This window comes from Ochotona curzoniae, unplaced genomic scaffold, assembly GCF_017591425.1.
Source record: "Ochotona curzoniae isolate NIBS_2020 unplaced genomic scaffold, NIBS_Ocur_1.0 contig_66, whole genome shotgun sequence".
NCBI lineage: Eukaryota > Metazoa > Chordata > Mammalia > Lagomorpha > Ochotonidae > Ochotona > Ochotona curzoniae.
This window is the reverse complement of record NW_024466512.1, coordinates 19,623,123-19,650,629: the sequence shown is the minus strand read 5'-3', so window position 1 is coordinate 19,650,629 and position 27,507 is coordinate 19,623,123. Positions and strand designations below refer to the sequence as shown.

At 39.0% G+C, this 27,507-nt stretch overlaps 1 protein-coding gene across 1 annotated transcript in view; it reads right to left on the bottom strand.

Annotated features, from left to right (window-relative positions):
- Positions 1-4,071: 4,071 nt before the first annotated feature.
- The window catches only part of CFAP43 (cilia and flagella associated protein 43), a 79,642-nt gene continuing 56,206 nt past the window's right edge, over positions 4,072-27,507 (bottom strand). Inside the window, exons 24-38 of the mRNA XM_040992159.1 lie at positions 26,298-26,504; positions 24,075-24,164; positions 23,762-23,842; positions 23,065-23,190; positions 22,028-22,147; positions 19,108-19,215; positions 16,015-16,101; positions 15,286-15,374; positions 13,686-13,899; positions 12,250-12,362; positions 11,195-11,354; positions 8,060-8,224; positions 5,393-5,473; positions 4,618-4,771; positions 4,072-4,446 (exon numbers count right to left, since the gene is read on the bottom strand). Of these exons, the coding sequence (XP_040848093.1) occupies positions 4,280-4,446; positions 4,618-4,771; positions 5,393-5,473; positions 8,060-8,224; positions 11,195-11,354; positions 12,250-12,362; positions 13,686-13,899; positions 15,286-15,374; positions 16,015-16,101; positions 19,108-19,215; positions 22,028-22,147; positions 23,065-23,190; positions 23,762-23,842; positions 24,075-24,164; positions 26,298-26,504 (1,962 nt within the window). The 3' untranslated portion in view covers positions 4,072-4,279. The remainder of the gene's footprint in view (positions 4,447-4,617; positions 4,772-5,392; positions 5,474-8,059; positions 8,225-11,194; positions 11,355-12,249; positions 12,363-13,685; positions 13,900-15,285; positions 15,375-16,014; positions 16,102-19,107; positions 19,216-22,027; positions 22,148-23,064; positions 23,191-23,761; positions 23,843-24,074; positions 24,165-26,297; positions 26,505-27,507) is intronic.

Sequence of the window (27,507 nt, the reverse complement as noted above, 5' to 3'; positions counted from 1 at the left end):
TCATATCGCTGCCTGTCTCTCTAGATTGTTTCTTATATTTGTCATCTGCTGAGACAATGAAACCATATATCCTTGTCTCCTATGTCATATGCCACAGCACGTAGCCTTTCACATTCCTTTGCCTTGCTAGCTTCGTCTGCAAAAATAGATTGTATAGAGTGTTATCTGTCAAATCTTCAGAAACTCACCTCATAGTTATACAATTGTACCTGTTCTTGCCATATATAGAGATATGACCTAAGCTGGATCAGTCCCTGGAAATTTGGTACTGAGCTCAGGAAAAGCCTGTCCTTTTTTGTGGCTGGAATTCTTGGAACTGGAGTTGGTGTGCTTACAGAGATCATGTGTGTGCTTACAGAGATCATGTGTGTGCTTACAGAGATCATGTATGTGCTTACAGAGATCATGTGTGTGCTTACAGAGATCATGTGTGTGCTTACAGAGAAAAGCAGAGGCAGGAGATGGGAGAGAGCTTTGTGTGCCACTGGCTTCCTAGACCTGGTCGTCAGTCATTTTTGAGGGTATGTGGATTTCTCCTTTGGAGTCCTTTCAGAGATAAAAAAAAAAAATTTGGCTAAAAAAAAAGTATGCCTCTACTAGTTGATAAATAACTACTATGACTTTTCCCTACTCCTGCACTACACTTTTTATCCAGCATTCCTCCCTGACCATGATCAAGAAAACTGTAGATGCTTGGAATAGTAGAGGCCTTGCTGTTGCACCCAATTAATTGTTAGTACCCATGCCAGGAAACTTTTGCTCCTGCCCGCACACATCCATGTACACTCATTCCTACTTCTAGACATCACATTGCCATTGAATTTTATGAGTCCAAGAACACTGGTTGTCAACCACATGGGCCTCTCCTGACTCTCGAATTCCTGAATATGCACCTCTGAGGAGCTACTACTCTAGTGCTTACCAGTCAGTCCCCTGCACTGCTTGTTGCCCAGGCACATCCCCCGGAGTCACCCGTGTGTGTCCATCTGTGGAGACCACACCAGTATGGAATCTGGCTCTGGGATTGCTTGGGGCATGATAGTGGAGATTTACAGACACTTCCTGGCTGAGGGTTCCAGTGTTACAGTAGGTACTAAGGAGACAGGAGGTGGGATGGATGGGGCCTGTGGGACAGTTTGGGGTCTGAGGATATCTCTGGGCTATTCCTGCATTTATTGCGATATATCTGTTAAAAACCCATGAGAATCTTACAATGATGAATGCTAATAGCCACTGTGTTTGCTTTGCCGCCCGTTATAAAGTTATTTGAGTATACAGTTATCAAAACCCTGGTTTTAAAGATGAGGAAATTTGAGTAGTTTAAAAATTAAGTGATTATTTAAAACTTACGTGGCAGAGCCAGGTTTGGAACCCAGGCAGCAGAGACCACATTCTTTGTTTCTGTGATACTTTAGACTTAACATCACTAGCTGATAATACAGGTACTATTTTAAAGGATTAAAACAAATAACATTATTATCCCAAAGAAGCTGGAGGGAGTGTGTACAATGAACAGTATCAACAGAGGAACACGGGTGCATGATTCAAGTGCCCTTCCCCAAACACCTGCCAATTCCCCAAGCCAAAAGTTTCCTGTGTAAAAGGGAAACAAGCTTCAGGACAGGAAGGTTCTGAAAACACCAATCTCCATCACGCAACAAACATGAAGCAGTCATGCCAGGAACGTTGCCAAGATCACTGAGGATTGATGAATAGAAATGATACAAGTTTCTTGGTTTGTTAGACCTGGGAGTTCACAAAGCATTATCCAGTGAAATTGGTGGCATTGGCTATTAGCAGTGGAGTACCCAGGCAACTTAGGTGACATGGAATTTGTATCAACAGAAAATAAAAATCATGTGTGGTACACTTAATGGTTGGCTCAAAGCAATAACAGAGAACAGACAGTCTGTTATAAAGGATTTGTCTTCATAGACACCTTAGGTCTATTCTGTTGCTCCCCTGTCTCAGGGATAATAATAATAATAATTTTTTTAAAAAACCCTTAAAAAGTATCTATAAAAATTTTCATTTTATTTGAAAGAGAAAGACCTTTTGTCTGCTGGTCCACTCCTTCCATGTGTGCCCAGTCTTGCTAGGTCAGACTGAAGACTGGTACTCTGAACTCAATCCAGGTCTCCCACATGGGTAACAGGAGCCTAAATACTTGAGCTATTATCTCCTGCCTCCTAGGATATGCATGGGTAGGAAGCTGGAACTGGTAGCATGATATGGCATGCAGGCACGCCAAGCAGTATCCAAACCATATATTTTTTTAAGCTTTATTTTTATCTGAAAGGTTTTTATAGAGGAAGAAAGGAGAGACAGAGAGGTCTACCATCCACTGACTCACTCCCCAAATGGCTGCAACAGCCAGAGCTGAGTCAATTTAAAACCAGCAGCCAGGAGTTACCTCCTGGTCTCCCACGTGGGTGTAAGGTCCCAAAGACTTGTGCCATCCTCTACTCCTTCCCAGGCCATAAGCAATGAGGTGGATCAGCAGTGGAGCAGCTGGGGCATGAATTAGCCCCAATATGCAGGCAGAGGATTAGCCTGATATGCCACTACACTGGCCCTATTTGAACCTATCTTAACCACCATACCAAACACCTTTTAAATTAGAGAATTTAAAAGGACCGTGAATGTAGGAAATGGTACCAAGGGATGTTTGCTGAATCACCTATATTGACTGTAGGAGTTAGCACAAAGGAAGGAATCCTCAAAGCGATGGCCTATGGTGCAGCAGGGAGGACCCTGGTTGGGAAGTCCATGTCCCTGGTCCAGAGTACCTGGTTTTGCGTTCCGATTCCTCCTGATGTCAGCTGTCCTGACACGTACCCTGAGAGGCAGAAGGTGATGGATAGTTGAAAGCATAAATTGTTCAGCTTCTGTCACCCTTGTGGAAGACCTGCATTGAGTTCCGAGACCCTCTGGCTATTTTGTGCATTTCAGGAGTGAACGAGTGGTTGGGCGTGTGCTTGCTCACTCTAGCTCTCTTCCTTTCAAATGATTAAAAAGTCCTATCATTTCCCTTACCATCTCCTTGGGGCACTGATTCTATATAGTGATCAATTAAGTCTTATAGAGATTTTTTCCCCTTAGGCCTGGGCGTGTGATGCTGTGGGTTAAGCTGCCACTTGAAGTGTCCACATACCATGTCAGAAGGTTGGTTTGCACCTCTGCTTGCAACCCAGCTTCTTGATGACGCATCCTGGGAGATAGCAAATGATGGCTCAGGTGCTGGGCACCAGTCACTCACATAAGAGACCAGATGGAATTCTGGGCTCCTGGCTTTGACCTATCTCAGCCCCAGCTTTATGGACATTTGGGAAACGAGCCAGTGAGTGGAAGATCATCTTCCTGTGTCTTTCAAGTAAATAAATGTTGAAAAGGTTTTTTTTTCTTAATGGAATATTTTATAATAGCTGTCTTGCATTATCTATAGCAGAGGATACTGGGTATGGTATTGTAAGTTAGCATTGAGTATATAGATGACAGAATTTGAAGCACTGACACAGGTGGAGATTGTGATTGTGAGAGCACCTTGGAGTGCTGCGGGTTATGGAAGAGCCAAGAAGTCTTCTGGCCAGTTAATCTCATTATATAGGCATCAACATCTGTGCGTGAAGTGATAAACTACCTCATGGAAATGAGAAAGCTCTTGTTTCTGTTTGCTGAGCACTCTTGGGGATGGCACAAATAACTAAGAAATATAAGAGATTATATTTTCAAAAAACATGTTGAAATTTACAGATGGCTTAAGTCCTACATAAAGTAAATAATTTATCTTGTTCTCAGTGAAACAGTCTGGGTAGTTTTTTTTCCTGATTATAAAAGAAAAATATTTATTGAAGAAAACTTGAGGAAAATAGAAAAGCATAAAGAGAAATATCACTCATAAGCTTAGAACTTTTCTAGAATTTTACAAGTTTATAAATGCTAACAATGGCTAAGTATTTCTTTTGACTTTAAGACTTTATATGATCATGTCTTTAGTCTAATGAAGGTTAAGTGAATAAAATAAATCTTAAATACTTTCTGCTTTAAAATCTTACTCATTTCTGAGTAAAAACGCTCATAGTAATTTACACATTTATTCACTTAGGAAAGAAATTTGTAATGTGGATTAAGCCTAAGTCAAACAACTGCTATTAAAAACATGCAAGCCAAGAGGTGTCTTTACTTAAATTTCCCCATATGAAAGAAAGAGCAGTAAGTTTACCCAAATAAACTGATTTTTATGATGATTAATTTGGCTTTGTGTTTCCTGCCAGTGATTTCACATTGGAACAAGAGCAGGGAATGTTTTCATCCTTAATCTTTCAACTTCAGCCTGTAGTATGGAAATCTGTGCAGCTTGTTGTTTTGAAATACTTGTCAACTTCTGTTGTTGAATCATGTTGTCATATCGTTCTTTGGCAATCTTTTCACAAGTCAGTTTAGAGCCTATCGCAGGAATGGAGAAAAAAAAATGAATTAACTGGATTGCTAAATAATACTTTTAAATAAAGAAGCATTAATCAGAACCAATTAAATGTGTGGAAGGCCTACTGGTGACTTGGTAACTTCTACAGATCTCAACAATACTTATCACTTTAAAGAAAAATGCAAGTTTACCTATTGAGTTGCAGATGCCTTGCCTCTCTGAGACAGCTACCAGCTCTTCTCGTAGATTGCAGCTTAGTGTGAAATTTGCTATATCTTTTTGATTGCTGAATTTTAACAATTTCTTGAGTAACCTTTTGCAATTTTCCACATTCTTCTTGTGAGTCTGAATTTTTTGTTCCCATGACATCCCAGAAAAAGAATTTTCAAAAAAATACAATTTAACTTATAAAGATTATTCTTATATTTAAAATCTACTCTCATCACTAAGATAACATTTTATCACCATCTCTGTAGTGGCTGGCATACTGCTTTCATGTAGAGGGCACTCAAATGATTTGTTGAAAGAATTGCATGTTAATATCGCATTAGACAATGTATATAATTGTAAAAATGAGAATATTTTAAAAGACATGAGGTTACTTTATTTCCATCTTACATATGTTATACAATAAAAATTGGGGACTTTTTATTCAGTTATGATAAAACAAAAACTACAGTGCCAAGGAAAACTATCAACATTTCTAATTCATAAGCTATAATATAGAGTGAAATAGGAAACCCACTTAGATTCAGATATATCCCCAGGGCTTTATTTTAATATAAGAAGGCATTCTCCAGTCTATCCAGCTGGTTAGACTGGATACTCTTCAGGAACCTCTAATTGCCTCACAAATACCAATAAATGACTGAGACTTTATAAGAATCTGTTTGAAGTCCTGATTTGATATACTATTAATGAGTTGCAACTGTGGTAATTATAATGATAAATATATTTGAGACTTACCTTATCTAAAACATCAATGGTTTGCTCCATTATTCCAATTTGAATAGCAATCAGAGTCTCATACTGCGGTTCGTTTAGGTACTTAAGAGAGAAAAATGATATACAAAAATCATAAAATTATGTGTGATATTTTTATTTATTTCTTTTAATAGATAACTCTAGAAAGTTTTTTTTTTTTTAATACCTGCATTATTGGTATCCCATTTGGTACTGATTTGAGTACCAAACTACTACTACATTTTCTATTCAACTCCCTAGTAATGGCCTGGGAAAAGCAGTGGAAGATGGCCCAAGTGTCTGGGCTCCTGACATCCACTTAGCAGACTCGGATGAAGCTCCTGGCTCCTGGTTTTATCCTGGCCTAGCTCTGGCCATGGTGGCCATCTGAGTAGTGAACTATCAGATGGAAGGTCTCTGTGTCACTCCCTTTTCTATAACTCTTTGAAGTAAACACATTTATCTCTTTAAAAAGAGAAAGGCTTCCTTTTCAGAACAAATGCATATGTAAATTAAGACTGATTTGATATTCATGCCATAGTTTTACCTGCATTTAGCTATCAAAACAGTTATTTATATACTAATTATTATAAACACCTACAGTCTATTTTCTTATTCATTTTCTCATTTTAGTCACTATTTCTTGTCTTTCTGAAGTCCTACATTAACAGTGTCCCAGGAAAAGACACTGAGGGAAGATACAAAATAATATGACCTACTCTTCAAGAAAAAGGAGACATTTTATACATGATCAATGCCACTGCAAATTCAGAGGCGATTTCTGGTGAAAGAGAATTTCTCCAGGCTTAGTAAAGCAGGAAAGGTTTTATAGAGGAGATGATGTTTAAACTAAACTTTGGGAAACAGATTGGTGTATTAAAAAAAAAGAAGAAGAAGAAAACATTTTAGGTAGAACCACTAACCAGTTAGAGAATGCTGAAGAATAGGAGGAACAGTGGGAAATGTGCCTAAAATGATGGAGGACAGTGCCCTTGCAAGAATTTCATAGTTCATCTGCCAGTTAAGAAGTTAAGCCTCAAATGTTTCAGCAGGGTACTGATATTTTTTTAAATGGGAGAGAAGTACTAATGTTATATCACTGTCTTGTATAGATTAGGTAGGAGAAAGTCCCAATGTGAGGAGAACAGTTAAAGATTAATTATTGGGTCCTTTAGCCATAGAAAATGGAGGAACAACTGGGACAAAAAATGGAGCTGGAGAATGAGGAAATAAATAAACTGGGAAAAACTTGAAAGCATGGCTAAAAATAGCCAAAACTAAGCCTGAGTGAGTGGCTGAAAAGAATGGAAGTAAGTAAATTAAGAGAAGTGGCCTAGTGGTTAAAATCAGTGCCTGTGATGTTGGCATCTTTATGGGCATTGGCTTGTGACCCAGCAGATCCATTTCTAATCCAGCTCAAAACTAATGATGTAGGAAAAGCAGCAGAAGATGGCTCAGGTATTTGGGTCCTTGCAACAATGTGATGGAGTTTCTGGGTTTAGCTTGGTTCAACAATGGTCATTGCGGCCAACTGGGGAGTCAACCAGTGGATGAAAGATGTCTCTGTCTGTCTCTCTCTCTGTAACTATGACCTTCAAAAAATACTGTTTTTAAAATAGAGGGATGGTATGGAAGTGGGAAATAGGAAGTGGAGCTTGAGGCCAGAGATCTTAAATTGGAATAGAATTGATTAGAATCCAGAGGGCTTGGATTAGTCTTAAAGAGTGAGCACTGAAGTTGGAAAACCAGAAAAGATCATCACGGTAGAGCACATCAAAAGAAGTACACAGAACTAAGGCCAGAATCTGAAGGGATGGCTTTATTTAAGACCAAGAAGCAAAAGAGATGTGATGAAATAGGAAGAGTGGAATGATAATAAAGGAAAGTAGGGGTAAAAAGGATAAAGGAAGGGGAAATTAAGATGCTCAGATGGTACAGAGTGATGAAGGATGGAGATGACTGAGGAAAGGACAATGGATTAACAATTAGGAAGTCTTAATGACAGTTAAGATAGATCTATGTTCTTAAGAGGTACATAAAGAAGTAGATAGCAAATGGGAACTACTGGGAGAAAAAGAATTCACAGACACATTAAGAAATGCTTATATTACAGGCCCAGCGACTAAGGTCCTCACCCTGAACATGCCGGTATCCCATATGGGCACCGGTTCTAGTCCCGGCAGTTCCACTTCCCATCCACCTCCCTGCTTTTGGCCTGGGAAAGTGGTCGAGGACGGTTCAGGGCCTTGGGACCCTGCACCTGCGTGGGAGACCTGGAAGAGGTTCCTGGATCCTGGCTTCGGATTGGTACAGCACTGGCCGTATCAGTACAGCACTGGCTGTTGTGATCACTTGGGGAGTGAATCATTGGATGGAAGACCTTCCTCTCTGTCTCTCTTCCTCTATGTATGTATGACTTTCCAATAAAAATAAATAAATCTTTAAAAAAATAGATAAGGCTTATATTTGATTTTACTAATATTCATGTTAAGATTATAAATATATAACATATACATATAAAATATATTGAATGTGTTATACATACTATATATTTTTATAAGATGAAATCTATTTTATATTTAATAAGCTTCTTATTAAATACTAGTTAAATAAATGAACACATTAATTAATGAACTTAAAATTATATAGGGAAGGGTTGGGAGAACTTGCCTTTTGACGATCTCTTGAAAAAAACAGCATCTGAATATCCCAAGCCTTCTGGTTTAAATCTTCCATTTCCATCTCCATTTTTTTGTGCTCCCATTCAATCTGAAATATCCCCTTATGTACTTCTTTACTTTCCATCATGCTGGCAATTTTCTTTTGTCCCTGAGTCTTAAAAAAGTACATTTGATATTTACATGTTATTATTCTACATGCAGACTATATGAAGCTGGATGCTACTCTTAAGCAAAATACATGGATCACACAGGAATTTCTGCCTTATTTTTTAATAAAGCAATGTGGGAGACTTGGGTGGAGTTTCTGACTTCTGGCTTTGGCCAGGCCCAGACCTGGCTATTGTGGCCATCTGGGGAGTCAACCAGCAAATGGAATATCTCATTATCTGTGTGTGTGTGTGTGTCTCTCTCTCTCTTGCTTTGCCTTTCAAATAAATAAATAAAACACATACACATACATAAATACACACACACACACACACACACACTAAGGTTGAGTATGTGTAGGCAGGAGATCCAGAGTTCAAAAACAAAAAAAGCCAGAAACAAAAGAGTGTTATAGGCGCTTTCATACCAACTTATACCAGCCGTTTACCAAATGATATGAAGCAGGACAAGAAACCAGAGAAAATTTCCTTCGTCCTGGAGGACAATGACCACCACTGTAGGCAGGACACAAAGCTCTGTTCAGATCTTTTCTCTTTGAGAACAAAATCTTTCAGCACCAAGAGGAGGGCAGCTAGCCCTCACTTCTAGGATCAGAACAGGATCAACTCTGTCTAATGGAAGAGTAAGGGGAGGCAAAAAAACCTAATTACTCCCAAGGAAGAGGCAAAGAATAATATTACTGTTAGCTAAAGATTCATGTTTAGAAGAATTATCTTTCAAAAATGAAGGACAAGCTAGGACACTCTAAGATCAATAAAAGTTTTGAGAGTCTGTTGCTATTAGACCTGTTCTGCAAGAAATGCTATGGGAAGTTCTGAAAACTGGAAAGATAAGACACTAGGCAATAAAGCAAATCCAAAAGAGGAAATGAAAAGGCCTATACAACCAAGGTATCTACATAATATAAAAGCTTTATTGTATTCTGACTTGCAACTTCTCTTTTACCTATATGATTTAAAATACAAATGCCTAAAATAATAATTATGCATCTATGCTAATGAGCATATAAGGCAAAAAGATATAATTAGTGATAATGACAGCATAAAAGGGTTCAGAAACAGAGCTTTATAGAAGCAAAATTTTGCATATGATTGAAGCTAAGTTAGTATTAGTTCAAACTTGTTTGTTGTAGAATTTAGTTGTAATCCTCTGAATAGTCCTAAAAAAAATTCACTGAAAAGTATACAGAAAAGGAGATCAAAACAGTGCAATGTAAAAAGAAAAACAAATACAAAATGCTGCAATGGAAGAATGGAGGAATAAAAAAATATATGACATGCAGAGAAGAATACCAAATGCAAGATTAAGCATTTTATCAGCAATTTCTCACAGGATAAACACTCCAAAAAGGTATAAATTGGCAGAAAGGATTAACAATGATCCAATGATATTTTTATCTAGAATAGACTCAGACATAGCTTAAATCTAAAGGATGAAATATACATTTCATGGAAACTGTAGGCAAAAGAGAGCTAGGTAAGTGTGCCATTCAAATGTCAGACACAAAAAGCTTTGAAACAAAAGTGGTCACAAGAAAGAGGGACATTATATATTGATAAAAGGGTCACTTCATCAATTAGATAAAGTAATTACAAGCATAAATAGACTTGATCGAAGCTCTGAAATACAAGAAGTAAAAATTAACAGAATCGAAGAGGAAAGAGACAGTTATATAATCATAGCTGGAGCCTTCAATGCTTCACTTACAGTAACGGCTAGAAGTATACAGAAATCAATAAGGATTAGACATTATGAGCCACACTGTAAATCAGACTTAATAGGCAACATGGAATATCCCATTTAACAGCAGAATACACAGAAAATGGAACACTATCCTGAAGAGATCATATATTAGTTTATAAGACAAGTTTCAATAAATTTAAAAATATTAGAATCATATGTATCTGTTCTGACAACAGAATGAAATTAGAAGTTATTAACAAAGGAAAACTAGAAAATCCCTAGTTTGTGGAAATTAAACAACACATTATTAAATAATCAAAAAGTCAAACAAAACATCATGAAGGGTATTAGAAAATATTTTGAAATGAACTAAATGAAGACATCAGAACTAATGTCATGGACCAGAAGCAGTGCTCAGAGGGAAATTTGTGATTACAAACATTGACATCAAGAGAAAGATCTCACATCAATGAAATGCTTGAATATCTTATGTAACTAGGAAAAGAATAAAGTCAAAAGCCAGCAGAAGGAGAGAGCTATTATGACAGAGATAAGCAAAACACAAAATAGGAAAACACTAGAGAGAATCAATGATTCTAAAAGTTGATGCTTTGAAAGAGTTAAAATTGCAAAATTTTCAGGTAGACTAAGAAAAAAAATGGAAAGGATTCAAATGTCTAAAATAAGAAATTAATTAGGGTTATCATGAATGCAGTTACACAAATAGAAATCATCCTATAATGAAAAATGATATAAATTAAATGAAAGCACATGCTAGCATGAACATTTTAACTTCTGGGCTTTGGATTTCCTGTACCTTAGAATACCTGGGCAGCTCTTAGAAAACACTTATACCTGGCAGGTGGCTTTCATGTGCAGCTCCAGGTAGGAACAATTCATTTATGAAAATAGAAGAAGAATATATTTGATAAAGCAGGCAACAGAACATCCCTTTCTCTTCTTTAAAAAACATAACGACTGGGGCTGGTATCAAGCAAAGTGAGTTGGGTTGCCACCAGTATCCCGTGTGGACACTGGTTCAGTCGTGGGCACTGTATTTCCAGTGCTTGGGCCTCTATGCCCACATGGGAGACCCTGAGGGAAAATCTGGCTTCTGGTTTTGATCTGGCCTATTCCAGCCCTGATTTGGGGGGGGGGGGGGGGGGACATTTGGGGAGTAAACCAGTAGATGGAAGATGTCTCTCTCTCTCCCTCCCTGAAACTCTGACTTTTAAATAAATTAAAGTATTCTTAAAAACCCATATAGAATTACCCGGATCACAGAATTCAAGTCTTCAATTATATTCTTATTGATGAGAATTGCATCCGAATATTCTAGCATTAGCTGGAAATTCTCCACTTCTACTTGTCCTTGTTTGAGTAGAATCTGGATCATCAGATCCAAGTGGAATTTTACTTTCTCCTCCTGCAATCTAAATTGAAAAAGACTTCAAAGCAAGTAGTTGTAATACATTTCTATTTCAGATTTTGCTTACTGCCTGGGAACATGAATCTCCACCGGGCTTAAAGAAAACATGCTGGAGATGACCACCATCTTTGACTTTCCCTTTGACACGCTCTCTGGAAGGTCTCTGATTTCATTGACACGGAATCACACTTGGGTGGCTCAAGAATGTAAGTCAGTCATAAAATTTTATTTTATGATTATTGACCTTAATTTTTATCCTAATGAGCATAAATAGTAAGAAAATAAAGTTGCTGCCAACTGGCAAATCTCACGGTTCTCACCTTACTGATTTCTGAAAATGTAGCATCATTATTTAATCTGATGCTACTTATCAAATCTATTTCTGGGTAATTGATCCTGAATTTGGAAACATCAGGAGGTAATTACCCAGGTGACTATTCCCTGTGGCCAAAAAGGGAAGCAAGATTTCAAAAGGCCATGTCAATCACTCCTGAGGAACAACAAATGCCCCTGGAGGAAAACAGATTATCTGGTGGGAGTCTGAGTGGAAACACTTGGGCATCTCATTAATTTCCTACACAGTCCGCGTATGTGACTTAAGAGTACTTTTGGGCTGAAACAGGTTCTTTATTTTTAAAGATGGAAAGGATAAATTAAAAAAATTTTTTTTCTCTAAAACTTGCTTATTTGTAATATGAGAAATGGAACATGTGAGAAATCCCACTCTGAACCAAATTCTTCCATAACGGACTGCGCTATTTGAAGCCAAAACTAAAGCGCAGTGCTGGCACTGCTCTGCCTGTGTCAGCCGCCAGCCGGTTAGTAGCCACCCTTCCCCTCCCACAGTAACACAACCTAGCTTAGCCAGTCAGTGAGCACGAATGAAAGGTCCATATTACAGAATGAGCTCTTGGAAGACCCTTTCAATGTCTTGTTGCACTTTCTCATCATCCTCTACTCTTTTCCGGAGGAAAGCCGCCATTTCCACCAGGCCAGCTGCTTTCTGCTTCACCTGAACAAAATGAACCACAGGCAGCTCAGAACCCAGGAGCTTTAAGTTTAGAAAACATGATTCTTTCAACTTTTCTGTTACAAAATCTTTAACAGGTACATCTTTCCAAGAGATTACTACTACTTCAAGACCCTGCTCTTATGTAAGACACCTAAATTTTACATGTTACATTCTGTAAATAATTTCAAGAAAATCAAATTTGCTTCTTAATGAAAATCAAGTATGCACACTACTAGAACTTTTTTTTAATCTCATTTTTAAATTAGCTTTCAACACTTCTTATGAATTTAGGAAGATTAGAGATACTTTAACAAAATCAGACCAGAGCCTAATCCAGGAGGTACTGAAATTAGAGTACTTGCGGGAAGTCAGACAAAGAGTGTTTCTTGGGTAAGCAACAAAACAAGTGCTTTTCCAGATGCACTCTCCAATGTTTACTGTTTGCTGCATTTTGTTAATTCTAGGAAAATTCGAATAGTTCTACTGAGCTAAAGATCATTCTAATCAAGGGGCTGGCACATGACAAACAGGCTAATCCTCCGCCTTCAAGCACCAGCATCCCATATGTACGGTGGTTTGTGTCCTGGCTACTCCACTTCCTATCCAGGTCCCTGCTTAAGGCCTGGGAAAGCAGCAAAGTCTTGGCTCTTGCATTCACATGGGAGACCTGGAGAAGGCGCCTGGCTTCAAATCAGCTTAGCTCCAGCCTTTGCTTGCATTTGGGGAGTAAACCAGTGGGTACAAGATCTTTTTCTCTATATTTCTACTTCTCTCTGTAAATCTGCCTTTCAAAAAAAGAGATAATCTGTGCAAATGAGATCATCTATAGAAGTGCTACCAAGAGAAATATGTGAAATATGAATGCCGTTTTAAGTTTTATAGTAACTATGTTATAGAAAGTGGAATGAAATTGATAAACTCAATTTACTAAAGATCTAAAATCTTATTTCAATTTATAATCTATATCGCTGCTACTGGCAGAAGTAATATTAAGTTGACACATATTAACTCTCTAATTCTTTTGTGTATTTTCCAGTGATACCACATCTCAGTTAGCGCTGGCTACAGTTATTTCAAGTATAGAATAAGCTCCATGAGCTAGAAGCCATATTTTGATCACATGGGTCTACACGAACATGCTTATATTTAGCTCTCAGTGGCACCCAAAGTCAATATTTTACTTCATTATTTTATTATCAATTACTGTCTTACAACGTAAACCTAAATAAGGAGCTTTTCAAGATGTATTGACTAACATAAGCCATGTATTCAATAATAATACACTAAAAATGAATTAAATTTAATTCAAATTTCATTATATACCTTCTGTTCATTTTCTACTTTTGCTCGTCTTGTTACACAGAAATGATCCCAGACCAAAGGGTCCAAGCCTTCTGGCATGTTACTCATATTGTCCAGCTCATCCATGGCTTTCATTAGCTGGGCATGATGTTCCATGTTCAATTTGGCAGATCCTGGTCGTTCTCCAAAAGGGACAATACTAGTTGTATCCGAATGTGGTTTCTGTTTGTGAATCCTGGTATTTCCAAGAATAGCCCATCAACACTTCCCATTCACACACACATACAAATCCCTGTTAGATAACAAGAATGTTAGCATGGGTATGACACATTGTAGGCACTTCTCCTTTGGCCCTTGAGGATTGGTGAGTAGATTCTCCCCCAGAGAAAGGCTGATGCTTTGCACTTTTCTAGGTTCCTCAAACATGATCTTGGCAGGACTACAGACATTCCTGTTGTCAGCACTGGCAACTTAACTTGCATTAGAGAATATCTCCCTTTTGTGAAACAAATGCCTTTTCCCACAGTCTGTCTCACACCTCCTCTGCTTGTATCCTATTGGCACGTGGGCAGCACTAGCATGTTGAAGATGCATATGAAGCTGGGGCATTGCCTCTTTTCATGCATTAATAGGTTAGTTTTGTTTCCCTGGGTAATAGCTGGCTAGGGACAAACGGTGCCTGGGCTGGCACTGATTACCAAGATGCTTCACATACAGTGCGAGGTTGATACAGTTAGTTCCATTCTCCAGAGGAACAGACCAGAGTCTCAGACAAGATACAGTACCCACACTATGAGTCAATCGATGGCGTTGGGAAGATTTATGGCAAATTCTATTGGACAATAAAGCTGCTTTGTTTCCTCAACTTCTCCCAATATTTAGGAGCTCACTTCCTTTCTTCATAGGCAATGATATGTGCTTGGGCATATGATAATTCCCTCTTCAAACAGGGAAGTCCAAGATAAGGCATGCTTTGGATTAAATTCCTAAAGTTGCAGGTAACTTTTAATGGTGAGAGAAAGAGTTTATATCTCTGATACAAATCAACCTATACCTGTGTGATATATTTTGTGATTTCTAACTCACATGGGCTCAAAAATTATGATAATATAAATTTATTGTTTGAAACCAGCAAAAATGTAATTTTTATGACACTAAGAAAAATATACTTTAGAAATTTTTTCAAGTAGTGGTTATTTTCAGCCATTTAAGCCAGAATTTTTAAAACTTTGTCTTGAGCACAATTGCATGAGACACTCAAGGAAATGGAGCCACCATCTGCTGCCCCTCCAGGTACATGTCAGAAGGAAGCTGGAATTAGGAGGGAAATACTGGAAGCCTCTTGCACAGGATGCAGTTATGCACTCCATGCAGTATCTTAAGTGCTATGCAAAACTCTAGACCCCTTAAACAGTGAAATTAAAGCATTATACTTAATTTCCTACCTCAAGATATAAGCATTATCTCAAAAAATACTGAATTATGACCAAGACAAATATCTTTACATAAAAGATGAACATTATACTATTTTCATCTAATTAATGGGGAAAATAATTGAAATCAAATAACCTTCTTCCTCATTCATTCCTCACAGAGACATCAAATCAAAGGAAAAACAAACCTTGGACGGCGTTTAAAAAGCTTGTAGAGTATGTCCACTTGATGACTGGGAATTTCAGAAAACTCCTTTTTAAAGCTGCGATCTAGAACCTAAAGACAAACATGTCACTGCTGGGATTGCCCCTTGGTTCAGAGGTCTCTGACACAAAACACCGATTGTAATCTTCGGAAACTCAAGGAAAATTCACTTCTTCTATTCTACAGAAGAGTTGTAAAGGACCTCTCTCTATACGAAGCTTTCTCAAAGATTCGTTTTGAATAGAAAGCACCTCACTGTATTACTGTTATTTCACATGAAGGGATCTTAAGAATCGGCCAGAAGTTTTCCAAAACATTGAGGGTGTTCTAATGGGTACTTTTCCATTCCCTTTAATGACAATCATTCCATTCCATCTCTTCTATACTATTTTCTCCTTTTAGAAAATTGCTGGTGATAGTTTACTAAGTGGATTTTATGACTAAGAATGGGGTCTGCAAGCTGAGGTTTCAAAGGCCTCAAATGCTAGATGATCTCCTAACTTTTGTGTAAGAAAAAGCTTAGAACAAAAATTTATAAAAGTTCGTTTTATCTCTGGATTTTCAGTATTATATTGGGACACAGAATGAGGTTCACTCAAGAACTAAGAATTACAGAGAAAAAAAATCTGTGAGGAAATTAAAACTTATATCCTCTTGAATCTTCCCTAACCATTCTACTGAATGGTTGAGTGTGTGAGATAGCGACTCTTACTTTGTCTTCTGCCAGTAAGTTGTCGTAGTGCTCCTTGCACATATCAAGTCCCTCTCGAGATTTCTGAATGGCTTCTGTGGTCTGGATCTGTAACAACAGGAGAGCTGACTCGAATTCGAAACATTTCACAATAAACAAAAGCAATGAGAATACTAAAAAGAACAAGGACTATAGGTGATAAACATTTTGGTAAAATATTCATTACAGAAAACATTACAGAGGAACGTGAACCAATTAACTTGGAAAGAACAAGCACCCAACCAGCTGTCTCCAAGCCTAGCTAGTTTTGTGTGTGTGAATGTGTGTGTAAGGAGCACACCATGCCCATGGCAGGACAGCATGGATAAGGAAAATGAACAGGCTGTGAAGTCACACGGACCAGGGTTCTAAGAGCCTGAACCTGCAGACAGCAAATGGACTACATGTCGTCTTCCTTGGCAGCAATCAGCAGGAAGCTGAGTCATACCTTATAGCAAGCAGTCACAAACAGGACTTGGTCATTACCTGCCAGCTTCTGAAATTCTTAGCCCCTATTCCCAACTCAGGAATATAGGCTGCACTGCTTCTAACTGGTTTGTCTTCAACTTCCCCAAACAACATCCAACCAGGGAATGCCTGAATGTCCCCTCTCTCACCCCCTTTTTTCTTTCTAGAAAAATCTTCTCTCCCTCCAACATCCCCACCCCCATAGCTTTCTTTCTTTTTTTCCCCTGCCTTTGAGTCTCTAACAAATGTAGGTTATGGTTAGGTGGCTGGTTCCTTGTTATATGAAGCAAGCTTTGGATGGTTGCTGTCTATTCTCCTTTGAGTGATGGCTATGGTTTGAATGTGGTTTCACACCTAAGGGCCCTATGCTAGAAATGTGGTCTTCATTGTGCAGGTGTTGGAAGGTGGAACCTTTAAGAGCTGGGCCTGGTGTGGTAGCCTACCTGCTAAAGTCCTTGCCTTGCACATACTGGAATCCCATATGGTGCCAGTTCTAATCCCAGCAGTCCTGCTTCCCATCCAGCTCCCTGTTTGTGACCTGGGAAGGCAGTTAAGGACGGCTCAAAACTTTGGACCCTGCACCTGCATGGATTCCTGGAAGAGGCTCCTGGCTCCTGATTTCAGATTAGCTCAGCTCTGGCCGTTTCGGCTACTTGAGGAGTGAATCAGTGGACAGAAGATCTTCCTGTCTGTCTCTCTCCTCTCTGTATATCTGACTTTCCAATACAAATAATATAGATCTTTTTAAAAAAAAAGAGCTGAGACTGGGTGGGAGGTCCTTAGCCCAGTTGGGGATAACACTACAGAGGAATTAAGGTATTTGTTTCAGTACCCTGGCTTCCTGACAGATGTGGTGCCTTGCTCTCACCAAGGCCACTGTCAGGAGATAGTGGACCCAAAGAGGCACCCTTGCAAGAACCCGTACCATGCCATTTGGAATTCTAGCTTCCAAAACATGAATTGATAAGCCTCTTCTTCATTTTTTGTTTGCCATAAATAGTTTGTTACAGCAATACAAAGCTGACTTACACAGCTGGTTTTCATCTATGTCCACAGTTCCAGATCCTGCCCTGTTACATACTAGTGAGTGACTTACACATATGCCCCAGCCTCTCTGAGATGGCCTCCTCACCCGTGAAAGAGCATGTGGCAGTGTTGCCATGATGAGGGTTGTACTTACACTGTGCTTTGTATGCACTGTAATAGATTCTTAGAAAAAAGTAAGTTTAAATGTGAGAATATTATAAAAAAGTTCATGGAAGGTGGAACTCGCAGAAGTTTATTTTTATACAAAACCTTCTGAAATCCATGCAAACCCATGTCATTTACAAAACAGTAAGCCATATAATCATAAATGTCCTCTAATAATACTAATAAAAGCTGAATGTTTTGAAACTTGCATCAACTGTATTTAATGAATTATACATATTCATGCCTGTATTTAGATAGTTTTTCAGAATATATAACGTTTCATTTTATGAGCTGATTCATTGCTTCCACATTTAGTAACACTTAGGGTGCAGTGCCAATATGTGCAGGAGAATAACCAGTCCCTAAAGAATAGTTTACAGCAGCTTAAGACATGGTATGCCTTGTCCGAGGTCCCACGACTGACAGAAGTTAAAAGCTGGTACATTCAATGCTGATGCTCTATGACCTCATCTTACAAACTACACATGTATGAGAGTGACATGGCCATTTTAACTCAATGACTGCAGATGAAGAATCATACAACTTTACTAAGATATGATAGTGAATTTTTTCACCTGGCTCTGAAGCAAAGCCACAGACAGGGAATCAGGGATTCCCTGTTGACTAAGCACGCTGGAAGGAGGAGCTCCTGTTTAACAAGGAGTTTGTTGGGACTTATGCTCAGGTAGGGGACACTAGACGTTTAACAGCAAACCACAGTAATGCCATCTTGTGTCTCCACTTCTTCATTTCCCTTTCTCACTCAAAAGGATGCTGGCTACCTGTCCACCTAACTGCTCTCCAGCCACAAGTTATCACAAGTCTTGCCGGTAGACAAAAGCTTCAGCAAGCTGAGAATTAACTCCTAAGGCACAGTGATGTTGTAACCCTGCCCCAGATATAAAAGCATGCCTCTCGCTGCCATAGCTATTCCTGGACCATCTGCTGCTCACATATGGACCCTGTATGAAAGCTGTTCTGGGGCCAGTACTGTGGTGGTGGGGGTAAAATCACTTCATATGGCACTGGTATTCCAATGCTGCTCCCAGCTGCTCCACTTCTGATCCAGCTTCCTGCTAATATACCTAGGAAAGTAGCAGACCAAGTACCTAGGCCCCTGCTACTCATGTGGGAGACCTGGACAAAACTCCTGGCTTCTGGTTTCACGCTGGCCCACTCTGGTCTTTGCATCCACATGGAGAGTGAACCAGCAAATCAAAGATCTCACTTTCTCTCCCTCTTTCTGCCTCTCTGTAGCTCTGCCTTCTGAGTGAATGGATAAATAAATCTTCATGTTTTTAAAAAGAAAGTTGTCTTAGTCAACTCCTTTCTTAGTCATCTCCCTTTTCAGTCTCAGGATACTGGCCAGTTCTAAGGACAGCATGTGCTCTCTCCATCCTCTGATTCTCCACTTACTTTCTCTTCCTGTTTCCTTGTGAGATAGTTGTTCAGAAATAACTCTCTGTAGTTTAATTCTTCATCCAACAGTAGAGAAAAAACAAGGTTATTTATTTTCAATTCCTCCTGTGGAGATATTTTAAAAAGATACAAAGGAGGTGGTATGAGAAGGATATTTTGTTAGCAGTCATAGATGTGCCATTTAATAAACAAGTTTATGGCACACAAGCAGAAAAATTAAAAAGGAAACAAAGGTGATTATGGGTAGATTCTTGCAGTAACTGTTCAGCTATTTTATCTGTTTCATTATTTCACTGTAAGGGTTAAATACATAAAGATATGTAACATGAATACATAGTTCAATGAATCATTACAATGGGGAACTTTCTTATTATCACCATGTGATTCAAGCAGTTTGCTATCACAGAAATTTCTTCTAGGCATCTCCATCAAAATCTCAACCCTAATACTAACCATTGTCCTGACTTTTATAGTAATCATGTCTTTGTGTTTCTTCGTAGGTTTGTTACCAACGTGTGTATAACTAGGTACCACCGTGTGACTAATTTATTAAGAAAATGCTGTCACGCCTCCTCTGTCTCTTTCATTCCTTGCTTACCCCCATTATTTATTTGAGGTTATCAGCCATCTTTGTGGTTCTGCCTAGTCTGAGCTTCACTAACTGCACACGCATGGTGGAGCTGACGTGCTCCTTCAGCCTTTAGGTTCCCTAAAAACCTGTAGCTGGGTCCCAGATGATACTGTGTTCCTGGAGCAGGAGGTCCCTGCTATCTGGCTGTCTTTTGTTCTGTGATATAAACAGCTGAATATGCACAATGCCCAGGCACAATAATCCACTGAGAACTGCGAAATAGTGATAAATATGTTTCTATTTTCCCTCTCCACCCATTAAGTGAAATATTTTCATAAAAAGAGCGTTTTTAAATATACTCTTGGTTACCAAGTGGTACAGTTTATATAGGAAAGAAAGTATGAATACTTAATGGTTTCCCTTTATTAGTTTTTAAACGATGAATTAGTTGACATCCTCTGAAGGTGACTGGTTAAAATTTTCTTTTCAAAAAAATCACATATTAATTAATTTAAACACATTTGATGGGTCTAATTACAATGATTAAAATCTTTGAATATTAGATTATCTCATTTAGGGGAGATGTTGGTGGCTAGCTCTTGAGTCCTTTTGATCTAGTAGTCTGATAGATTCCTCACTATCCTGTGTGACAGGTATTCTAAGCTTATATTAAACAGTTTAGGGGATATAAAATTCACTTGCCATACAATTTGTAATTTATAGAATTTATAGTATGTATTTCAGTATTTTTTCATAGAGTCTTAGGACTGCATAACCATCACCTCAGCTCTAGAATGCTTCATCACAGTGCAGTCATTTCCTGACACGTCCCAGAGGCCTTTTCCCTTTCCTTGAACACTCACCTACTTTCTGTTTCTCTTGGTGTGCCCATTCTAGACATCTCATAGGATGTGTGGCCTCAATCATAGGATGTATCCAGCTTCTTTAACTGAGTCTATTTTCAAGGTCCATCATTGGTTAGCATGTGTTAGTCCTTCATTTTTCTTAATGCTGAGTAACACTGTTTCATGGCTAAAATGTATTTTGTTCACCTGTGCAAACCTGCTGCATCCTTGGATTGTTTCTACTTTGGGCTAATAACTAATTCTGGATTACTCAGTGCCCAGCTTCTCTCTCACTTTCCCTATATCCAGGCATCACACTCTCTGCCTGACTATAATTATATTTTGTCAGTTGCTACAACTCCAAGAAGCAACCCTTTGCCATTGCTATACGCTGCAATGGATTCTACACAAATGGCCTCTTCCCTAGTCTCATGGGCTGTAGAAATTGCTAATATTATTGACTTATCATTGTTTTATCGTTTTTTGGAGCTTTTCCATGACCCTGCTCATACTCCTCAGAAAGTCCCTTCATTAATCTCTATTAAATGTCACCCTTTAAGTTTACTATTCCTGAGGATACAGCCTTTGTTCTAGAGAGTTCTTTCATACGTATCCATCATTGTGTCATTTTTTTTGCTTGGCCCTCTACTTTGGTGCGTCACTGTGAGAATGAGTGCATGTAAAATTTGGAGACTTTATATTTTCCAAAACACCATTATTTTCCTCTTAAACTCAATTAATTTGGCATGTAGAATCCAATGTTAGAATTTATATTTGATTTTATTTACCTCACATTTCGTTTAATTTACTACTGATGAGTAAAATTAAGTCAGATTTTTCATTTGATCTTTTAGGCAGAGGGTTTATTAATCATTAAACATATATGAGGTGGTCTTCAAAAATGTCATGGAAAATGTGTATTATGAACAAATGTATGTGAGTTTTAAAGTGTTTTTGCACCAAAACAAACTTATCTTTTAATTCTGTTTTCCCACAACTTTTTGAAATATTTTTATACCATGAATAAAGCCCTTACAACAAACTTGGTCCCTTCACTTACAAAGTTTTTAATCTTGGAAACACTAAAATGTAATGCCACATACATTAAAACATTAAAATTCATTAAATTCATTAAAACACTTAAAAATTAAAACATTAAAATTCAGCTGCCACACTTGGTAGAGAGGAAAATAATAGCATGTAATAGGAAGACATGAGTTCTGCTGAGGAACTGACTTAAGCTGGGACTTGAAGGGGAGGCAAAAAAGTTGGTAGAGGGTATTCCGGTATTCCTGGCAGAGTCATGATGAAATAAGGTATTGGGTACTGGGTACTAGCTGCGACCTATTTTCAAGGCATCAGAAGAGGAAGTATGGAAAGAGGAGAGGTAAGGGGCATGAATTGAGGCCGGAGAGGAAAAAAAGAGTTCAGGCCATGCAAGGCCTTGACATCTGGTACAAACATGGGTCTTTAACACTCACATGCATTTGGCTTTATTTACCTGATTGACGACCATCTCTGCTTTGACCCTTCTTTCAAACAGTCTTTTCAAATGATCATCGAAGCTCTGTGTGCTTTCTTGAATAGAGTTTTGAAGTTTTTTCAGTTCTGCTTCTAATGACTGCAAGGAAGGCAGCAGTAAGGTCAGCTGAAGGACTGCGACATGCCCCTAGGCAAAGTAGGGCAGATGGAGGGCAGGCCCATCTCTGACCAGGCATACTCAACTTGGATCTGTTTAACATAGTGTGTGTCTGAGACCGTTGCTTTAAAAAAAAAAAAACATATTTTGGAAAAAGTCTAAAAATCACTAATCATGGCTATGATGCAGGCAAAAGTATGCTGAGTATGTCAATCTTTCTAGCAAATTCTGGCTATTTAGCACAGCAATTTCCAGGTGCACAACTTGGCCCTAAAAATCTTTCTTTTCTAGTTCTGAATACATTTCTACAGATTTTTTAAGGAAAAGAGAAGTGACCCTCTTTGAATATACATTTTTCCTCTTGCTGCCTCTATATTTTGTTTTGCCAAAAACCTCTCCCTTAGAGATCTTCCTGTATGGCTTTATTTTTAATTCCATCAGGCCACAGAGCTAGGGAGGAGTTTTTCTTTGTAACGGAAGGAGGAAAAAACAGAAGTGCAAAGAATGTGCTGCATTGCTGGTGCCATTCTTTTCACAAACTCTTTCATTGACACTGAGATCAAGTAAGAGTATTTAGATACACACAATACAGAGCCTACTCAAATGCATTATAACAGGTGTTCATTAAATATATGAAGTACAAATGAAGACCCAGATGAACTGTAACAATGTGGGAGATGTTGAAACCAATTAGACCTTTTAAAAGACCATTGTGATTAATCCTTTGTTTTATATTGTTTTCTATAAGTGAATTCCCACCAACTTCTCAAGATTTTCTTGAGAGCTTAAGCAGAAGCTCTCTTGTTAAGCTATTAAAAGTACTGAGAAAATAAAACACTTTAAAAAGAATAATGAAACAAAATCCTCGCCAGGATATATTAATGGTTTAATTTTCTGACCTTTCTGTACTTATCTCTTTCTTCGTTTAACTCCCTGACTTTTTTCTCATAGTCTTTGAATTGTTTCCTTTCCTCTTCAGTCCACACAGCATCAGGCTTTGCCATGAAAGCAGGCTGAGGTATCGCCTGCAGATACAAAGAAAAGCACATACTCCAGTTCGAGTGTAGCAGTACAGTAACACCTTGTTTACTGTTGGTTTAAAAAAACAAACAAGCAAACAAACAAACCCTTACCCTCCACATGCAAGGGCAATGACCTGATACTTTAACCAACTCTAATGTAACTATTTTCCTGTGACGTAGGTGAGGGTGGAATCCTGGGATACACTCAGGCTCAGTGACAGTGGTGGGATCCAAGCTGAAGCTGCACCTGAGCTCCAGGATCACCCGTGCTAGGTGTCAAAGACCACATCCCCCAGAGCATCTGGAGAATTACAGATAAAGCAGGCTTACAGCCTTCTGTTGGGATCAAGGCCACTCTGGCTGTTTGCATTTTTGTTCATTTGTTGGCTTCTTGTTAGAATGATATGCAGGCCTGTGGTCTCAAAGTTTTACCTATTTGCCTAATGTGTTTGTGAAGCTCAAAGAAGTACTACAGAATTCCTAAAGCTCAGATTCAGACAGGAGAAAAATGGGAACAATTAGGTAGTTCTTTCAACCCCTTTGTGCTTCCCAAAATGATGGTCAGAAATCTCACCATTTTCAAAATATCTTCCTTCTTGACTTCCAGAACACCTCCCATCATGTCCATCAGGGCTCGGTGTCTTATGTCAGCACTCTACGAAAGAGTGAAAGAGCAAAGATCAGAGCAGACAGTTGAGACATCCCTGACTGGAGGGCCCTGGGCTTCCCACCCAGTGTCAGGAGGGCCACGACTAGGTTGGGGGGAGGGAGAACTGAGATGTGAGGGACATTTGACTGGGCCAGATGCCCTAATGTGTCCTGGAGTGGGACATAAGTATCCCTGAAGGAAAGGGGATGCTACACAGTGTTTGAGCAACACTACATACCCGTATCTGAAACCGTCGTTCCATTTCATGGGTCGCAGTGAGTTCTGCTTTGGCTTTTTGCCATGGTTTAACATGTCTGTGAGCTTTAATCTGAAAGAGAAGAAGTCATGTCCTGCAGACATTCTTCCAAAATTCAAACCAAACTTTTCTTCCACACACTGGAGGAATTAGGGGGATGTTCCTATTTTGGAATGATGATGAGGTCTACACTGAGAGGAATGGAAAAACCAAGTTTTACTTCTCTATTAGCTCTTAAAGCTTGTGTGTCACCAAAGAGATTAGAACAGGGACCTGATTGAGAGTGTCCAGGACAGCAGGGTTCAGAGAAGTGTCACCCACATCAAATCAGGAATGGGGGTTCTAAAAGGAAAAGAATGTGGGGTATTTGAGGAACTGTGAGGAGGAAAGTGGCCAGAAGAAAGAGCAGGGAGCGAAATTAGAAAATGAGGAGTTGGCAAGCAGGAGAGGCTTGTGGGATTTTTAAAATTCAATTTTATTTACTTGAGAGAGAGAGAAATAGACAGTGAACTCTCATCCTCTGGCTCACAGCATTTGGGGCAAAAGACAATAGTGATATTTAAAACTAGTAACACATATTTTTAAAGTCCTTGTTAGACGCCAAGCATCCTTCTTCTAAAGTATCCTAGATAAAGTAGAATAAATTTATCAAAACAAGACATACAATGTAGGTGCTAACATTACTTACACTTCTCCAATGAGGAGAGTGAGGCACAGAGATGTTAACTAGGTTAATTGTAATTGCAAACTAATAAGTAATAAAATTGAGGGGCTGGCACCTTGGCTCAGCAGGTTAATCCTTTGCCTTCAAGTGCCAGTATGGTATATGGATGCTGGTTTGTGTCTTGGCTGCCCCAGTTAAGATACAGCTCCCTGATTATGGTCTGAGAAGTCTTTGGCACCCTGCACCCATGAAGGATACCTGGAGGAATCTCCTGGCTTCAAACGGGCTCAGTTCTGGCCATTGTGGCCATTTGGGAATTGAACCAGCAGATGGAAGACCTCTCTCTATCTCTCCTTCTCTATAAATCTGCCTTTCCAATAAAAATAATTCAATCTTAAAAACAAAAAAGAAATGTCACTTGTTATGCTTGCATCCCATACTGTAGTGGCTGGGTTTGAATCTTGGCTCCACTTCTGAGTCCAGTTTCTTGCTCATGCACACCCTGGCAGGTGGTAGGTGATGACTAAAGAACTTGGGTCCCTGCCATGCAACGTAGGAGACCTGGATTGAGTTCTAGGATCCTGGCTTCAGTCTGGCTCAGGTCTGCCCATTGGAGGCACATGAAGAGTAAATCAGCAAATGGAAAATCTCATTGTCTCTTTACCTTTCAAACAAATGTTTTTTAAAATTAAAAAGTAAATGAAGTATTCATATTTATTGGCATTCTTAAACATTTATTTGCAACTGCCTATATGCTGATGGCTTTGAAGAACTGCCTGAATGGAACTGGAACTCCATTTCCACAGTGTGAGCCCAAGACCCCAGCTAAGCCCAGAAACCCCTCCCTAGGCAAGCTTAGAACTGGGGTTAAGCAGTTCTCTTGAATGTAGTAGAAACAAAACAAATTGCTGGAGGAGGGCCAGCATTGAGGCATGCGGGTAAAAGCCACTGCCTACAATGCCAGCAACCTTCATTGGCATTGGATTGTGTCCCACCTGCTCCACCTCTGATCCAGCTCCATGATAATGGCCTTGGAAAAGCAACAGAGGGCAGCTCAAATGCTTGAGTCCCTGTCACTTACGTGGGAGATCTGGAAGAAGCCCCTGGCTTTAGCCTGGCTTAGCCTTGGTGGTTGTGGCTTTCTGGGCAGGAAGTAGAGTATGGAAAAACTGTCTCTTCCTCTCCCTTTCTGTAACTCTAACTTAAAAATAAATAAATAATTACTTTAAGAAAAAACAAACAGAAATTGCCAGGGAAAGCTAAGACAAAGGAAGGTGAGCTAAGATGCTTAAAAAGAGGCATTCCAGACTCCCTTTGAGGCTCCAATTTTTGCTCTTCTTCGGTTTGGTACCCCAAATCTCCCTGGATTTCATGGGGTTAATAAAAGAAATGCCCATAAATGCTATGTTGTCTGCTTTCATTCCGTGTAACTGACATTGTTATCTAATACAGTTGCTTTCAGGAGTGCAAACAAGAATATGAATAAGCAGCAAGTGGGGGAAGTCTGAGGCAGGAGGGAGAAGAGGGCGCAATTAGCATACCTCATCAACCGACACGACCAGAGTTCTTTCTGGTTTCTCACAGTCGTCAAATTCTGGTTGCCAGACTGTTTCATCCAAGTCCAGATCTCTAATAATTTCTTTAATTCTAATATTTCTTTCTGTCACACGAGCGATTTCAAATTCTTTTTGTTTATATGCAGCATCAAACTCATGATTGAAAACGGTTTTTACCTTGTAGATGATATCCTGAAATATCAATATGTTACTGAAAACACATCACACAGCTTTACAGGCATTGATTGCACAGTTGTACTTTCTCTTCAAGATCACTTCAGAAATGATCTCTTAAGAATATAAAACGAATCTTTTTGGCATTGTGTTTCTATGAAATCATTTCTTGGTTCAATAAACACTAGGTAGGATTAAGCAAAGGTGTAGCTACTGTATTGTAATCGTAACCTGCTTTCTCTAATGTAAGTTGCAATTCAGTGTTATCGGGTACTTGGAAGCTCATGGGTCATTCTCCTCCACTTTTATGCATATTCTTTTTCTTTTTAAAGATGGATTTATTTTTATTAGAAAGGCAGATCAGATTTACAAAGAGATACAGAGAAAAGATGCTCCATGCACTGGTTTACCCCCACACGTGGCTGCAATAACCAGAGCTGAACCAGTCTGAAGCCAGGAGCCAAGAGCTTCTTCCAGGTCTCCCATGAGGGTGCAAGATCCCAGGGCTCTAAATCATCCTCCACTGCCTTTCCAGGACACAAGCAGGGAGCTGGATAAGAAGTGGAGCAGATGGGACACCAACTGCTGCCCATATGGTATCCTGGTGCACGCACAGGGAGGATTTAGCCATTAGGCCATTGTGCCAGGCCCTTTCATGCATATTTTCTAAAAAATAAGATATTCAGAAAGCAAAGCACAGGATTCAAGGTGGAAAATATCTTGTCTGGAAGTCTGTTTGGTAGAGATGTGGAACAGATGATCTGTAGAATATGTATGGAAGATTTTCCACCTGAACTACATTATAGTATTATTCCTCCATATATATTGTCAGGTAGGAAGGGAACCTGAGTTAGCCAGCTGGATTAGCTTACTAGAGATACAAGCTGAAAATCATTTGTGGGCCAATTTACTTTTTTTTTTTTTTTTTTGAGAACCTGGTATAGAACAATAGAACCCAATTTAAGTAGATGAAAGCAACTGTGTTGTATGCAAATCCTGTTTTATGGAGGTGAAGCTAACT